Below are 16,083 nucleotides of genomic sequence, written 5' to 3'. Positions count from 1 at the left end.
CAGTTCCATCCCTCGCCTGCCGCAGGCGGATCCCTGACAGCTCCAGCAGTGCCCGTGCGGGCAGGGCAGGAAATGCTTGTGCTCCTCGGCAAACTTCCCTCTGCAGCTCCGCACCGGCCCGGGAGTGCGGGATGGGGGAATGGGGGGAATGGGGGCTGAGTGCCCCTGGATAAACCCCAAAACGGCTCTGGGGTGCACAGCAGGCCCTGCCCGTGCAGTGAGTGATGGGAGCTGGCACAGGGGGGATACAGCACCCAAAAACCCGGGCTGAACCCCAGCCTGGCACTGCCTGATTCCCACGGGGGATCCAGCCCTGAACCCCACCCTGGGCTCATCCTGGCGCTGCCTGGTTCCCATGGGGAGGATCTGAGCCCTGAACCCCACACTGGGCTCACCCTGGCACCCTTTGGCTGTGCCTGTGCACCCACAGCCCGGTGTGGGAACAGCCTCCCGTTCCCTGCCACCCCATCCCCGACATTCCCGCACGGCACAGGGGTCCCATCCCCCCCCTCTGCCCTCGGGGTCCCTCCCCGCTGCCCCACGGGGGACGGGGGCTCTGCAGGGACAGGGCCCTTCCCGAAAGGAGACACTGGGAGCACCCGCAGACCTTTCCTGCAACCTTGGCTTGCCCAGGCCGGGGTTTATATTTAGACCTCCAGGAGGAGAAGCCAGGAGAAAGGAGCCTTGCGACTTGTGAGCCCTGCCTGTGGCTCCTTTACTGCAGCGGGGAAGGTGGCTCGGGAAGCCACTGCCCGTCACGTCCCCGACTGTCCCCTCTCACCCTGACACAGCTCTGTGGCCACCACGGGCCCACTGGCTGCTGCCACCCTCGTCCCCGTGCTCTGCCTGCAGCCTTGTGGGGACTTTCTCCCCTGTCCCGGACAGTTTTCCATGCAGGGGGGTCCAGCAGGTGCCTCCAGCCCTAAACACCCCCAGAGACAGCTGGGTCTGTCCTGGTCCCATCCACCTCCAGCGCTCGGACCGCAAACCCCCGGACACTGCCGGTGCCACTCCAGGCACAGCGGCAACGACAAACCTGGGGACACCAAGACCCTGCAGCCCCTGCCCGGGGGCCCTGGCAGCAGCCCAGGGCTGACCCCAGTACTTACTGTTGGGTGGAGAGTGCGAATTCCCACGGAGAGACCTTTTAGGGCCCGAATTTCCCTCTCCTTCGGCTCCTGGAGGCTTTGGCTCGGCGAGTTGGCAGCGCAGCTGCTGCTGCTGTCAGATGGTCATGAGTGAAACCTGAGGACATGCGGGGTCCTTCAGGTAGCCTGGCCCGTCTCAGCCGTGGCATTCGTCCCCCGCCGCGCCAATCACGGCTCTGCCGGGCCCGGAGCCCCCGCGGCCCCATCGCCCCCGGCCCCGGCTCCTGCCCGCGGGGATCCCCCTGCCCCGCGCCCGCCCGGGCACAGCGCGGTGTCCCAGGTGTGGAGGTGGCTCTGGGCTGGCTGTGGCGCCCGTGGGACGCGGGGAGGTGGAGGGGAGGTGGAGGGGACGTGGGAGCGACCTTGGCCAGCGCCTCCCCGTCGGTGACAGGGGACTGCAAAGAGCAGGGGACAACTGCGAGGGCGGGGGGCACTCGGTGCCACGGTCGCTGCCACCGCTGTCCCTGAGCCCGTGGCTCCGCGGGAGCGGCATTGCCATTGTTCAGCACCCGGGAACAGCCACGCTCCTCCCCTCGCTGGCAAACCAGGGGTGACTGTCACTTCTTTGTCCCCCCGCTCACCCTCCTGCACCGGAACATCCCCGGAGCGTCCGAGGGCCCTGTCCCTCACATGTCCTGCCCACGGGGACCCCCGTGAGCCAGAACTGGGGTGACACAGAAGAAGGGATTTGTCCCCCCTTTTGCCCTTCCTGACAGGGCCTTTGGATGCTCCTGCGAAGCCCAGGCCCTTCTGGGGTTGGTAGGGTGCTCGGGGTGCACCCAGGGTCGGGAGGAGAGGCTGGAGGGGCACCCAGCTTGCAGGGTCACCCCTTTTGGGGTGCTTGGGGCCGTGTTGGGGGTGCAGCAGCCACCCCAGCACTCAGCCTGGCCAGAAGGGTTTGTCACCTCCCCAAAACCACTGTCTCTGGGAATCATTTCTGCTTTTCCAGCCCCAAAACACCCCGGAGGAGCTTCCCAGTGCCGGGGTGGCTTCAGTGGAGCTGCAGGCCCTGCCCTTCCCAGCCTGGAATCCCATGGGAATCCCCTGCCCCGCTCAGCCCCACACCCCTGTCCTCCTCACATCCTCCACAATCCATCCAGCCATGGCTGGGCCCACAGCCCTGACACCGAGGGACCTGGGAAGTGAAGTTCCTTGGATTGATTCTGCTTCTCCCTCCGTGATTTTCCTTTCCTGTGTGAGGCTGTGGGAATGAGGCAGAGCCGGAGCTGTTTCAGCTCTCCAGGGAAAACTGGTGCAGGATTCGCTCCGTGCAGGGATTCCAAAGGTGTGCTTTGGGAGGCATAATTCGGATTTCTTCAGTTCAAAATCAGGGCTCTTCTGGCTGGCTTGGAGCCCTGAGCAGGCTCGGAGGGATAAAGCCGAGGGAAGGAGGGAGGGAATAGCCGGGATCAGCTCCCAGGGGCGGCTGTGGGACAGGGCTGGCACTGGGAGCCCGCTGGGGGCTCAGCAGCAGAACAGCCACGATCCCTGGGCACGGAGCATTCCCTGCGTATCCCGGGCCAGCAGGCTTGGCTGGGGGGACAGCAGGGACAGGGACAGGGACGGGGACAGGGAAAGGGAAAGGGAAAGGGAAAGGGAAAGGGAAAGGGACAGGGACGGGGACAGGGGCAGGACAGGGACAGGGGCAGGAGCAGGGACACCCTCCTGCTGTGGCTGCGGGGATTTCCACTCCCTCTGTTGGTCACAAGGGAATTCAGGGGATGTTTGGTGGCTCCCAGCAGCTGCCCCAAGCCCAGCCCAGTCACCACGGGAGGACTTTTCAAGCTGTGCAGATCCATTTTTGCTTTTCGCAGACTAAAAGCAAGCCTGGAGTGAGGGTGGAACCCCTGGGATGTGGCTCCTGCCCTGTGGATGGTGGGGATACCCGGGGTCCCCAGCAGGGCACAGGGGCACAGTTCTGTCTGCAAAACCAACTGAATCCCAACGGGAATGGGAGCTTGGGGTATCCAGAGGTACCGACAGCACTGATCCGGGTGGGAAAAATGTGTCCCTGTGTTTCCAGGGTGGGATCAGGGCAACGCTTGGTCCAACCTTGGGGACTGTGGGTGGTTTGGGGTGCCCTGGCTTGCGGTGCTGGATCCACCACAGGGTCCTGGAATGGATTTGGTTGGAAGGGACCATAAAGCCCACCCAGCGCTACCTCTGCCATGGGCAGGGACACCTCCCACTGTCCCAGGCTGCTCCCAGCCCCAATGTCCAGCCTGGCCTTAGGCACTGCCAGGGATCCAGGGGCAGCCACAACTGCTCTGGGCACCCTGTGCCAGGGCCTGCCCACCCTCCCAGGGAACAATTCCTTCCCAATCTCCCATCCAGCCCTGCCCTCTGGCACTGGGATCCATTCCCTGGGTCCTGTCCCTCCATCCCCTGTCCCCAGTCCCTCTCCAGCTCTCCTGCACTGCCAGCACTGTCCCCGCCGTGGGACTGGCAGCGTCCCCGGGGCTCTGCGGGTCCCTGGGCACAGGCGGAGCTGCCCGCACAGGGAAAGGTGGGAGCTCCCGCTGTGCTGGGACACGGGAAGGGCGAATTCCCCGAGCTGCGAAGGCGGGACCATCCCGGAGCGGGATGAAGGCGCAGATGGAAGCCCAGGGCATCCTGTGCGCCCAGGCAGGGAGCCCTGGCAGCTCCGGAGGAGCGGGGAATGCGGGCACGGACAGCGGCATCAGGCGTGGCGCTCCCAGCCCCCGGCCCCACTCCCGTTCCCATCGCTGGTTAACCCGCACCTGGCCGGGCTGTCCCAGCTCTTCCCGAGTGGCCAGAGCAGTGTGACCCTTACCTCACTCGCTGGGGCTCTCGGGGCCGGGGGTCAGTGGTCGCTGTCACCCCGGGGTGCCCCCGCTGTGCCCGGCGCGCTCCGCGGGGACACCGCCCTCCAGCGCTGCCACCCCGGGCCGCTGTCGCCCCTGTGGAGGGGCCGCAGTGCCACCCTCCGGCTCCAGGCACAACACCCCCGTCCCCAGACACCGCTCTGGCCCCGCGGGGACCTCGTGGGTGATGGGGGTGCCGGGCGGTGGCACTGCCGGCCACGCTGGAGAAGGGATGCGGGAAAGCGACCCTGATGTGCCCGGGCTCAGCCCTCCCAAACACAGCCTCAGGATCGGTTCCGTTGGGAAAAATCCCTAAGACCGTGAGGATCTTTGGAAGAAATTCCTCCCTGGGAGGGTGGGCAGGCCCTGGCACAGGGTGCCCAGAGCAGCTGGGGCTGCCCCTGGATCCCTGGCAGTGTCCCAGGCCAGGCTGGACTTTGGGGCCGGGAGCAGCCTGGGACAGTGGGAGGTGTCCCTGCCCATGAGCTTTAATGTGTTTTCCAACCCTTTAAGATCCCTTTCCATGACCTTTTGCAGCTGGAGAGCCTTTGGAAAACCTTCCCTGCATTCTGAGGGTGATTCCCAGTCCCCTCCTGGACCCACACTGGGCTCCTGTCCTGCATGGAGCCCATGGGGTTCAGAGCCCAGCAAACCCCAGAGGGTCCTTTGGGGTCATTTATCAGCCCGGAAACCCCTTTGCAGCTGGAAATAGGTGCAAATCCAGAGTTTTTCAAAGTCCTACGGAAGCAGATGTTCCCAGTGAGCATCCCCCGGCCTGGCTCAACCCGCTGCTGCCCCATCCCTGCCAATCATGCCGCCCTCACTGATGATGGAGAGGGCTTCTGTTCACCTGAGGTCCCTTCCTGGCTGCAGATGGGGATTTATTTGACAGCTCCCGAGCTCCTCTGGAGGGTTCCCGGTGGTTCAGGATGTGCTGACTCTGGAGGGTTTTCTAATGGAACATCTCCCATCTCACCCCAAAGCAGCTCTGGGGCTCCGTTCCCCTCTCAGTGCCCTCCCAGATGGGATCTCTGGAGATCCTGCAGTCTGGACAGGGGCCAGCGAGTGGGGTTTATTTAGGGAAGGACACGTGGCACCACGGAGAAATGACAGCCCAGGCAGAGTGAGAAGCGAGGCCGGGATCGGGTGGCTCTGGTCTCGGGAGCATGGGAGAGGCCAGGAAGTTTGGGAAAAGGGCATTTGGGGCCTCTCTCACTCCTGGAGGTGCCGTTTGCCAGGGCAGGAGCTCAGTCTGGGAGGACGAAGGATGTTCACAGTGAGGGAACAGGGCCAGGCTGGGGGGTGGTGGTGGCAGTGCTGGCCCAGAGGGGACAGGGTACCCCAGGACCTCTGGGACAGCTCGTGGGGCTCTTCCTCACCTTCCTCCTCCATCTCCTCCCTGTGAGCTTCACCAGGCAGGGCAAGAGCAGAGATTGCCTGGGAGCTACTTCCAGGAGTTCCACCATGGGCAGGATTTCCATCCTGCAGCACCCCCAGTCCCAAATTCTCCAGGTTTGTGGAGCAAACCAACCCTCTGAAAAGCGAGGTGGGACTTGAGAACGAGATTTTATTGGCAAAACCCTTCCTATCCCTGGAAAATGAACCCCAGGGAAGCCAGGGGAGTCCCATTCCTCAAGGGCTGGGAGAGCTCTCATGGCAAGGGAACAGCTCCAGCTCAATCAGACACGGGAGGGAGGGACGCGGGGAGGAACTGAGGCCACTGGGGGCTCCTGTGGAGCTGTGGGGTTTTGCCTCTCTCCATATCCTTCCCCCATCCCCAGGGTGGCTCCTGGCTGTGTTTAGGACTCTTCCCAGCAGGGAAATGATTTTGTAAAGCAAGGAAGGGGGAAAATATCCATCAGTGAATCCCTTCAGTGTTGGGGCAGCTCATCTCCCTTCCAGTGCAAGCAAAACCCACCAGCTGTCCTTCGAAAAAGGGGTTTTGTGTCTCCTGCCCAGAAAAGTGGAGAACTTCCCTTTCCTTTGCCCGAAACTCTGCCCCGAAGCAAGGAGAGCTCCGGGTGGGTGAGATGCCACCACAGGGTGCCAGATCCACCAGCACTGAGCGGGCAGAGCCTCTCCCATGGCTGTTCTCACCACCCTCTGAGGGTGCCAGACCCAGAACTGCCAAAATCGGGGGGGTTGGGTCTTTCTGGGACCACAGCCATGGAGCTGCACCTCCAGCAGCTCCACTCTCCTGGAGTGCCGTGCCAGTCACGCTGTGAAGTCCTGGGTGGCCAGGTTGAAGACGTTGCTCTCCATGGACCTTTGCCACTTGCCCCAGTTCCTCCTGATCTCAGCCCGGACCTGCACCAATGCCATGGGCCGTGCTGGCACCCAGGGACACCGGGCAGCACCCAGCCGAGGGGGCTGGGGGGGCGGGGGGGCAGGGGAACTGTCCCTGTGCCCATGTGTGGCTTTGGGGCACCCTCGGCGTGTCCCTGTGCCCGCCGTGGTGCCCGGGGCTTGGGGGGGGACACACGCACTCACCTCCCCGTTGAGGAAACAGTAGAGCAGAGCCACCAGGAAGCCCTGGAGAGGACAGGAAGAGCAGTTTTCACCCAGAGGAAGGGGCCAGACCCCTCTGTGCTCGTCTCCCCCCTGCCTTTACCCCCTCCCACAGCTCCGACCCACCCCAGGGCAGAGGAAATCAGTGCCAGCTTCTCCAGGCCCAGCCCTTGTGCCCTGCCCCAGGGGTCGGGGGACACCCTCTCCCAAAAGGGGCCAAAGCCCCACGTCCCTGGGGCTCCTGCTGGGGTTTGGGGTGGGAGCACGGGGGCTTCCCCTGCCCACCTCACCTGGTAGGAGCCGAGCACCAGCTCGAAGTAGAGCCGGGCGTCCACGCCCACATGCTCGGGGAAGAGCGCGAACACCACGTAGTGCACCCCGAAGAGGGGGATGAGGAGCAGCGTGGACTTGGTCAACCTCCTGTGGGGGGTGAGAGGGGTCTGGGTGCTCCTGCTGCCCCACCAGGCCTCCCCAAAATCTTGGTCTTAACCCCAAGTGGGTTCTGTGTGCAAGGCAGGCCTTGGAGGCTGCAAGGTTGTCCTCTGTGCTCCTCCCAGGAGGGTCCCTCTGGCCTGGGAGCCCAGACCCGGGGTGGGCACAGCCCTGTCCCCTTACAGGTACTGCTGCTTGTGGGTTTTGCTGAGGTCTGGGCACCGGATCTTCTGTGCCAACATCCTGGTGACGTTGAGGAAGATGAGGAAGTTCACCTGGCCCGGGAAGCCACGTCTCAGGCTCTGCACAGCCCCTGGCTGGGCCCCCGGCCCTGTGGGACCTCTGGCTCGGGGCTGGGACTCGCAGGGAACACACTCACAAATATGGCCAGGAGGACGGGAGCCTTGATCACCCACCAGTATGGGCTGGAGTAGTCATCCCAGCACCTACGGGACAGGAGAGGTGGCTCTGGCACCCACTGGGACCTGTGTGGCCCAGCGGTCCCTCTGCCACCTCTTTGGCCAGCCCCCTGCCCCCTTTGCACCCCTCTTGCCCCGGGACCCAGCAGAGAACAGAAATAACATTTCCATAAAGTGCTGGCCCCATCCTCCCCTCCTGAGCCAAAGGTTCACCCCCAGGACTTGGACTGGGACACGTGGCCAAGGTGGCCTGGAGAGGGCTGAGGTGGCCTGGAGAGGGCCGAGGTGGCCTGGAGAGCGCCGAGGTGGCCTGGAGAGGGCCGAGGGCCGCTGCTCTTACCCGTGGTTGTCGTACTGGAGCCTGGTGAGCACCCACACCCCGACTGTGACCATGGGGACACCTGCAAGGACAGGACACAGGCAGGGATGGTCCCTCCAGTGCTCTGGGGGGTCCCTGTGCCACCCCTCTGTCCCCAGAAACGCGTGTCCAGGTCAGTTCTGGATGTGACAGGAAGGTGACAACCTTCCCACCTTCTCCAGGAGAAGGAAATGGTGCCACTGATGGCGCTGTGTCTGTGTCACCTCCCGGCCACCCTCCTGCCCCGTGTGCTCTCACACCCACCCAGCGCCTGGCATGGGTGTTCCCAGCCCCGGCTGGGTGTGGGATGAAGGGAGGGCCTGTCCTGGATCAGGCCACGCTTCCCCAGCAGCTCCAGGAGCTGGCAGGAGTGGGTGGGTGCCCACCAAGGCCAGCCAGGGACATGCTGGGGTGGGGCTGTGCTGGGAGCAGCCCTGGGGACCTCAGGCTGGCGACTTCTGGCCAGGTGGGTCTCAGATCCGGCCATTCCCAGGTGGTTCCTGCCCGTGGATGTGCCGGGGGTGTCCGGGGTGTCCCCACGCCCACCCCAGCCGACGAGGACGTAGCCCCAGGTGTAGCTCCTGTCGCAGGTGAAGGTGAGCAGCAGCAGGGTCTGCAGGTACAGCCCCTCCACCAGCAGCCAGTAGAAGTTGGCCAGCACTGAGTACTGGAAGAAGGCGATGGCTGCTTTGCAGGTCACCTGCCAGGGGAGGAGGGGGACACTCAGGGTGCACAGAGCCTGTGCTGGGACACAGGGGGTGTCACCCTCCCCATGCCCCTCCTGAGGACACCTCTGATGACCTTTCAGTGATGACCCTTCAGTACAGCCCCAGGGACTCTGCCCCAGTCCCTCCCACCATCTGCACCAGGTTCTGCTCTGCCTGTGCCCCATGGGCAGGTGACCACGGGCTGGTTTTGTGGGACCTTTAAGAACCCCGTGGTTGTGTCCGTGGTGCTCTCGGTGTCATATCCTCACTCAGGGGTTCCCGTTTTGATTGAAAACCCCAAATCTGAGCAGTACCTGGTGCTGCTGGGGTTGTGCTGAGCTTTGGCCCCACTGGGGACACTCAGCCTGAGGCCAGGGGCAGCTTTGGGGACAGAACCTGTTCCCTGCGCAGACGGAAATGCAGAAATGCTGAACCTCCCCACGGCAGGATTTCCTCCACCTCAGAGCCTCTCTCTCTCCTCTTCCGTATAAAATCCACCCCGAGCCCCACCAACCCCTTCCCACGAGCTCCTGCTGCTCTCCCTGCCCTGTTCCCAGGCTGTGGTTTGGGATTTACCGTGGACATCGTGCAGTGGTCGATGGACTCGTCCGAGAAGAGGACGCCGTCCTTGATGAACACAGCGGTGCCCCGCAGGATGAAGGAGGTGAAGAAGTGGATGTGGATGGAATTCCTGGTGCAGTGCAGTTTCCTGCAGGAGGGAGGGATGGGCTGTGCCCGAGCAGGGGCAGAGATGGTGCTTTGGTGTCCCCTTCCCTGGCCGGAGCCCAGCCCAGGGGTCACTGCTGGTGATGGTCACAAAGCCCTGGAGAAGTTTTCCTGCTCTAAAACCAGGAAGGACGGGGCTGTGCTGTGCTTGGCGCTGCTCAGGGACAAGGGGAACATCCCAGAAACCTCTGGAGAGCCCAAATCTGCAGCACAGGGAGATCTGCAAACCCAGAACTCGACAGGGCCACCCGAGGGTTTGGTCTGCGCCACCAGAGAAGGACAATGCTGCCGTTCCTCTCCTGCCTTCCCGGTGGTCCTGTCGGCAGGGATGGATCCTGGCTGCTCTGGGAGGGGACAGGCCGAGGGCAGCCACCCCTGCGGGGATTTATCCCGTGTCCCTCCAGCCCCTGGAGCTGGAGCAGCTCCCAGCCCTACCTGAAGCAGGAGAAGATGCCGATGGCCAGGAGCAGCGCTGCCAGTGACGTGGAGTAGCCGCAGGTGTAGAGCACCTTCATGGTGACAAAGTGGCCTCTCTGGAAGGGACAGCACCAGCAGAGTGAGGGGACACCGACTGGGAAGGGCTGGTGTGGCACAAGCAGGGAGGTGACCGCCCTTGCCCCTCAAGGATGAGGCCAAATGGGATAACCCTGGGAGCATCTCCGTGTGGGGAAGGGGAACGTGGGGACAGCTCCCCGCAGCCCCAGGGGTCCCACGTGCCGTGGCCTCGGTGTCGTTGTTGCTGCCGAGGGTCTCCAGCCGGCAGGCGCTGTGGTAGGGGGGGCTGGGGAGGCTCCATCCCCACTCGGTGCAGTTCCTCTGGATCAGCCCTGCAGGACAGGGAGGGACCTCAGGGGAGCCGAGGGTGTCACCTCTGGTGGCATCCCCAAAGTGCCCGGCCTGGGACAAACTGGGACAGCAGCGTGGGACCCGAGTGGCCTGGCTGGCCCACCCCCACTGGATCCCATCACTCCCTCCTGGGTCCTGTCCTTCCCAGATCCCATTGCTCCTCCTGGGTCCCATCACTGCCCCGTCCTTCCCAGATCCCATTGCTCCTCCTGGATCCCACTGCTGCCCCATCCCTCCCAGACCCCATCACTCCCTCCTGGGTCCCATCACTGCCCGATCCATCCAGATCCCATCTCTACCCATCCCTCCTGGATCCCATCGCCCCCTCTGGCCCCGTGCTTGGAGCTGCCAGGAAAACTTCGGGCAGGGTGTGAAAACAAGCACGGATCCCTCCAGTGGGAGGGAATTGGGAATTGAGGCTATAAAATTGCTCATTCATCCTGTGAGGGCCCCATCGAGCCTCTCCCGAGCTGCTCCTGCGCCAAAGCAAACATTTTCCAACATTTTCCAAATTACAGGAGTAATTTCTTTCTCCGAGGAAGCGCTCAGAGACTGCGGCAGCGCTCGGGTGCTCTGGGTGGGGTCTCCACCAAGAGGGGTGGAGGCAGCTCAGGAGCCCTGGGATGGTGCGTGGGACAGGAGGGCACCAAGCAGCAAGGGAACCGTCCTGGCGTCACCGGGATGGAGGGTGAGGTCCTCCCACAGAGTGATCAAAGGATTTGCGGACTGTCCCGGTGTCACCAGGATGGAGGGTGAGGTCCCCGCGGGCTCCACCCACACAGGGATGGAAGGATTTGGGTCCTGCTGCGGCAGCTCCCTGGTTCTCTGCTTTTCCCAGCCCCTGCCTGGACTGCAGTTTACTCCAAGGACATTTATTCTGGAGGGGCAGGAGCTGCGGGGTCAGGGCTGGGGTGGCACAGGGGTCCCAGGCAGGGTGGGTGGGTCCCGAGGGAGGAGCGATCCCGGCTGGATTCAGACCTTTGGAATTCTTGAAGACGTGCAGGATGTCGGGACAGGCGACAGCTCGGGACTGGCCGAGGGGCAGGGCGGGCCAGCAGCTCACCCCGTCCCACTCCGTCGGGCAGCCTGGGGGGGAGGGAGGGGACAGCTGGTGACACCGGGAGGGGACGTGCGGGTGACCCCCCAGCCCCGGCCCCGCGCGGCTGCAACCGGGACCATCCCCCGATCCGGGGCCGGGCCGAGCCCCGCGGGAACCGGAACCATCCCGGCTCCGGCCCCGGGAACCTCCTCCCCCGCCGCTGGGACCCCCTCTTAGCCCCAGACCCGGCGTTTCCCGGGGCTGCGTCCGACCGAGCTCCCGTGGGAATACCCCGGGTATGGGCTGGGCTGGATTTGCCCGTGGCTCCTAAAATAACGCAGATTTATGCTGGGTTTTTGCACCTGGAGTCTCAGCTCAGCTCGGGACGCATCCCCACGGACAGGAGAGAGCCGTGCAAGGCTCTCTGTGAGTGATCAGCTTAAGCAGCTTTTGCTTCCCTCTCCAGCACCGATTTCCTGTTTAAATTACTCTCCAGTTTTCTTGGGAATGAGCACGGCCAGGCAGACTCGGGGCCTGGAGGAATCTGAGACAACGACATCCCATCCCAGGCCAGCTCCTGTCCCAGCACAGCTCTGGACCTGGCAGATCCACATTATCCACCCGGAGCTCACCCATTCCCAGCCACGGAATGTGGAACTGGACAAGGCCCCTGAGTGTCCTCTGATTTCAGCCTGGGGATGTCAGTCCAGGCAGGGAGGGATTTGCATCCACGGTGCCAAGGTGGGGATTAATTTTTGCTCTGGAGAATCAGGGAAGTGAGCAGAGATTGGGATCATCGCTGAGAGCGGTCACGTCTTTTCTTGGGGTTGTGGAATCAGGGAATCCTGGAATGGGTTGGGTCAGAGGGACCTCAAAGCCCCTCCAGCCCCAGCCCTGCCCTGGCAGGGACACCTCCCACTGTCCCAGGCTGCTCCCAGCCCCAATGTCCAGCCTGGCCTGGGCACTGCCAGGGATCCAGGGGCAGCCCCAGCTGCTCTGGGCACCCTGTGCCAGGGCCTGCCCACCCTCCCAGGGAACAATTCCTTCCCCGTATCCCATCCATCCCTGCCCTCTGGCACTGGGATCCATTCCCTGTGTCCTGTCCCTCCATGCCTTGTCCCCAGTCCCTCTCCAGCTCTCCTGGAGCCCCTTTAGGCCCTGCCAGGGGCTCTGAGCTCTCCCTGGAGCTTCTCCTCTCCAGGTGGACACCCCCAGTGCTCCCAGCCTGGCTCCAGAGGAGCCTTTGGAGCATCTCCAGAGCCTCCTCTGGAATTTGTAGCCCCCACAGTCCAGAGGATGCCATGGAAAAGGTGCAGGGAATGGCAGAGCTCTGCCATGAGGAAAGGCTGGGAGAGCTGGGGGTGCTCACCTGGAGAGGAGAAGCTCCAGGGAGAGCTCAGAGCCCCTGGCAGGGCCTAAAGGGGCTCCAGGAGAGCTGCAGAGGGACTGGGGACAGGAGATGGAGGGGCAGGACACAGGGAATGGCTTCTCAGTGCCAGAGGGCAGGGCTGGATGGGAGATTGGGCAGGAATAAGGAGATCCTAGAGCCCTCCTCCCACCCTGTCCATGGGATCTGAGCCCATCCTCGGGTCACGCTCCCCACGCTGGCACAGGCAGGGAAAGGGGTGGATGCAGCTCGGGTGGGCAGGGGAGCAGCAGGAAGCCCAGGATTGAATCCAGATTTTAATTCTGCATTCCTGCTTCTCGGATATTTTCCTGCAGTGAGATTCCTTCCCCTCGGCTGGCACAATCTGGGCTGCAGAACGGACCTTTTCCAATCACTTTGGCTTTTCCCTGCTAAGCTGAAGGATGAATGACATCTCTGCAGAGTTACTTCAGCAATTACGCACCTTCGTCTGCATTTATTGCTTAATTTTTTCATTGCTGTGAGATGAAGCCCCTGGAATGACGCATTCCTTATTCTCCAGGTGACAATTTTTGCCCGGGATTTTTGGGCCATTCCGCTTTTGGATGGAAACTGAGATGCAATTGAAGAAAGGATGCCCAAAAGCAGCACTTGAAAATTGGGTTTTCAGTGGGTGAATTGGTGAATTGAAAACCCCAGACATGGGAAAATGGAGTTGCTCAGAAAATGTTCGGCAGTAAAATTTCCTGAATTAGGAAGGGGAACAGGTGTGGGATGGTGACACCATGGAGTGACCCTGGTGCTGGTGGCCACAGCCCTGGCATCAGTGCAGGGGGGTGCAGGGGGCTCCAGCACTGCCATATTCCATGAATCCCTCCCTGTGCGGGTGAGAAACCTCAGAGCCCCTGGCAGGGTCTAAAGGGGCTCCAGGAGAGCTGCAGAGGGACTGGGGACAAGGGATGGAGGGACAGGACACAGGGAATGGATCCCAGTGCCAGAGGGCAGGGATGGATGGGATCTTGGGCAGGAATTGTTCCCTGGGAGGGTGGGCAGGCCCTGGCACAGGGTGCCCAGAGCAGCTGGGGCTGCCCCTGGATCTCTGGCAGTGCCCAAGGCCAGGCTGGACATTGGGGCTGGGAGCAGCCTGGGACAGTGGGAGCTGTCCCTGCCAGGGCAGGGCTGGGGCTGGAGGGGCTTTGAGGTCCCTTCCAACCCAAACCATTCCCTGATTCCCTGAATCCACCAGGACTGAGTCCCTGCTGCTCAATCCCCTCTATCCCATTCCAGCAGCATTTCTGGGGCTCTCCAGGGATTCTCCTTGACCTTTGCCTTGGTGCTGCTCTCCGTTTTCCTGGAAATCCCTGCTTTTCCTCATCCATTCATGCTCTGCAATCCCCTGCCATGGATCACCCTCCAGGGACCCCTCAGGAATTCCTCCCTGCTCCCGAGGGAGCTGATCCCAGGCTCAGCCTCACCTTCCTGCCCAGGGGTTTGGCTCTCGCTCCGGATCCTCTCCAGACATTCCGTTTCTCGCTTCTGGAAGTGGAGGACGACGGAGCAGTCGGGATGAGTCCCTCGCACCTTGGGAGAGGGGGAAAGGGCAGCCAGGATAATCACGGAGCTGTGGGATGGGTTGGGTTGGAAGGGAGCCCAAATCCCATCCCATTCCATCCTCCCGCCATGGGCACCGGCACCTCCCGCTATCCCAGTGGGATGTGGGCATGGCAAACCCCGCATTCCCAGTTCTGGTGGTGGGAACACCAGGGAGAACATCTGGATCCCAAAAACGTGAGAGCTGTGGTGGCTCAGTGTGCAGGGATTGGATTGTCTGGGAATCGCCACTTTGGGATTTGTCTCCTTGGCTCCCAGCTGGAGAATGGGAGACTGAGGCTGAACTGAGAGCAGGCCAGGAATTCTGTGTGCCCATTCCCGAGGATCTGAGCCTATTCCCGAGTCTATTCCCACCTGTGTCCATTCCCAAGCATCCCTGCCCAGGGCGATGCAGTGGGGGCTGCACCATCCGGATTCAGGATGTCTGGGCCAGGGATTTGGGGCCCAGACCTGGGACTGGGGTGCCAATTGTTTTAGGTGAGGGGCCAGAGATGTAAAAGCTGGAGAAACAGAGGGATGAGGGTAGATCCATGAACTTCCCAAGGGAGGGGAGTGTGGGACATGGAGCATCCCTTGGCTGAGCCCTGCCCTGCCCTGTCCTGGCTCTGCAGCCACTCCTTAGGGTCCCTTCACCTCCCCCAGGAGATTTTGTTTCCTTTTCCTGCTGAACACAAGATTCCAAGGGAATTTCCAGCCTGGAAAAGGCATTTTGGGGATGGCTCCGGGCACAGCACCGGGAAGGCCCAGGAATTCCTGCCGGTGATGGAGGACCTGGATGGGGCAGAGGGGTCTCAGCCCCTTTTGGCTGCAGAGCTGCTGGGTTTAATTTGCTGTTTATGGCAGCAGGGTCTGGATGCTGGAGCAGGAGCAGGGAATGTGCAGGGCTCCTTCCGAGCTCCCTGCAGGGCAGGGAGTTCCTGCTGTGCCTCAGTTTCCCCCCGGAAGGGGCCTGATGCCATTGGTCTCCTCTAAAACCCTTCAAGCCTCCAGTGCTCCCACAGTCTTCCCTTCCCTTCCCCTTCCCCTTCCCCTTTCCCCTTTCCCCTTTCCCCTTTCCCCTTTCCCCTTTCCCCTTTCCCCTTTTCCCTTTCCCCTTTCCCCTTTCCCCTTTCCCCTTTCCCCTTTCCCCTTTTCCCTTTCCCCTTTCCCCTTTTCCCTTTTCCCTTTCCCCTTTCCCCTTTTCCCTTTCCCCCCTTCCCCTGGAGCAGCCTGGGTTCAGGGGTGTTTCCCTCACTCTGGCAGCACACCCACCCCCATGTTCCCCCCATTCCCGCAGGGATTTGGTGCCAGCCGTTCCCACGGCTCTGTCCCAGGATGGGGAACACCCACGGCTGTCCCTGTGCCCTGCATCCCCTGCCACCCCAATCCTTGTGCCTGTGGATGCTCCCCAGGGAGTTTGGGCTCCTCCGAGGGGTGCAGGACCTGGGAGTGGTGTGGGATGGAGGATCCGTTCCCACGGGATCACCCCTGGGATCTGAACCCGTGGGACCTCTGCCCTGAGCGCTGCCCGGTCCTGCGGGGTCCCAGCACCACCCTTGGCACCTCATTGTCCCCAGGAGCTGTGGGAAAGTGCCCAGGGGGGGCTCGGGGCGTCCCCCGGGTCGGGAGCACAACAGATGGAGATGGGATGGGATGGGATGGGATGGGATGGGATGGGATGGGATGGGATGGGATGGGATGGGCAGCTCCCACCCTGGGCAGGAGGACCCGTCACCGCTCCCGGGCCCTGGGGTGGCTGGCGCTGGCGGTCCCCCCACCCTGTCCCCGCGTTCTCCCCAGGGCCACTCACCTGCAGCGTGGGGAGGAGCAGCAGGAGCAGCAGCGAGCGGGGCCGGGGGGGCTGCCAGGGACCCGCCATGGCTGCACCCAGAGGGGTCCCGGCTGTGTCCCCGAGGGGTTGGGGACAGCCCGGCTCCTCCTGCGTGACCCGGGGGTGCCCCAGCACCTTCCTCCCCTCTCCCCGTTCCCTCCCCAGCCCTGCCCCGTGGCCCTCAGGACCCTTCCCTGCCGCGGCTCTCGGTGCCGCCCGGGTGTGGCTGTCCCCTGCCGCTGTCCCCCCCTGCCGGGGCTGTCCGCGAGCCGGGATGTCACCGCTCCG

General features: G+C 63.0%; 2 protein-coding genes across 2 annotated transcripts in view; both read right to left on the bottom strand.

Annotated features, from left to right (window-relative positions):
• Positions 1 to 1,223, bottom strand: part of SCN4A (sodium voltage-gated channel alpha subunit 4) — a 43,488-nt gene extending 42,265 nt beyond the window's left edge. The window contains exon 1 of the mRNA XM_082297447.1: positions 1,110 to 1,223. The gene's annotated coding sequence lies outside the window, so the exon portion shown is untranslated. The remainder of the gene's footprint in view (positions 1 to 1,109) is intronic.
• A 4,964-nt stretch (positions 1,224 to 6,187) lies between these two features.
• On the bottom strand, positions 6,188 to 15,843 carry LOC309582188 (vasoactive intestinal polypeptide receptor 1-like; the record flags this gene model as incomplete). Its single annotated transcript, XM_082297226.1, has 13 exons — positions 6,188 to 6,280; positions 6,464 to 6,505; positions 6,772 to 6,901; positions 7,097 to 7,188; positions 7,293 to 7,359; positions 7,673 to 7,733; positions 8,237 to 8,390; positions 8,974 to 9,106; positions 9,559 to 9,656; positions 9,841 to 9,950; positions 10,948 to 11,055; positions 13,850 to 13,955; positions 15,775 to 15,843. The coding sequence occupies 13 exons, from the start codon at positions 15,841 to 15,843 to the stop codon at positions 6,188 to 6,190; spliced, it is 1,263 nt and encodes a 420-aa protein (XP_082153352.1).
• Positions 15,844 to 16,083: the final 240 nt, after the last annotated feature.

This window comes from Coloeus monedula, assembly GCF_965178545.1.
Source record: "Coloeus monedula genome assembly, chromosome: 26".
NCBI classification, from domain to species: domain Eukaryota; kingdom Metazoa; phylum Chordata; class Aves; order Passeriformes; family Corvidae; genus Coloeus; species Coloeus monedula.
This window is presented reverse-complemented; position numbering and strand designations above follow the sequence as displayed.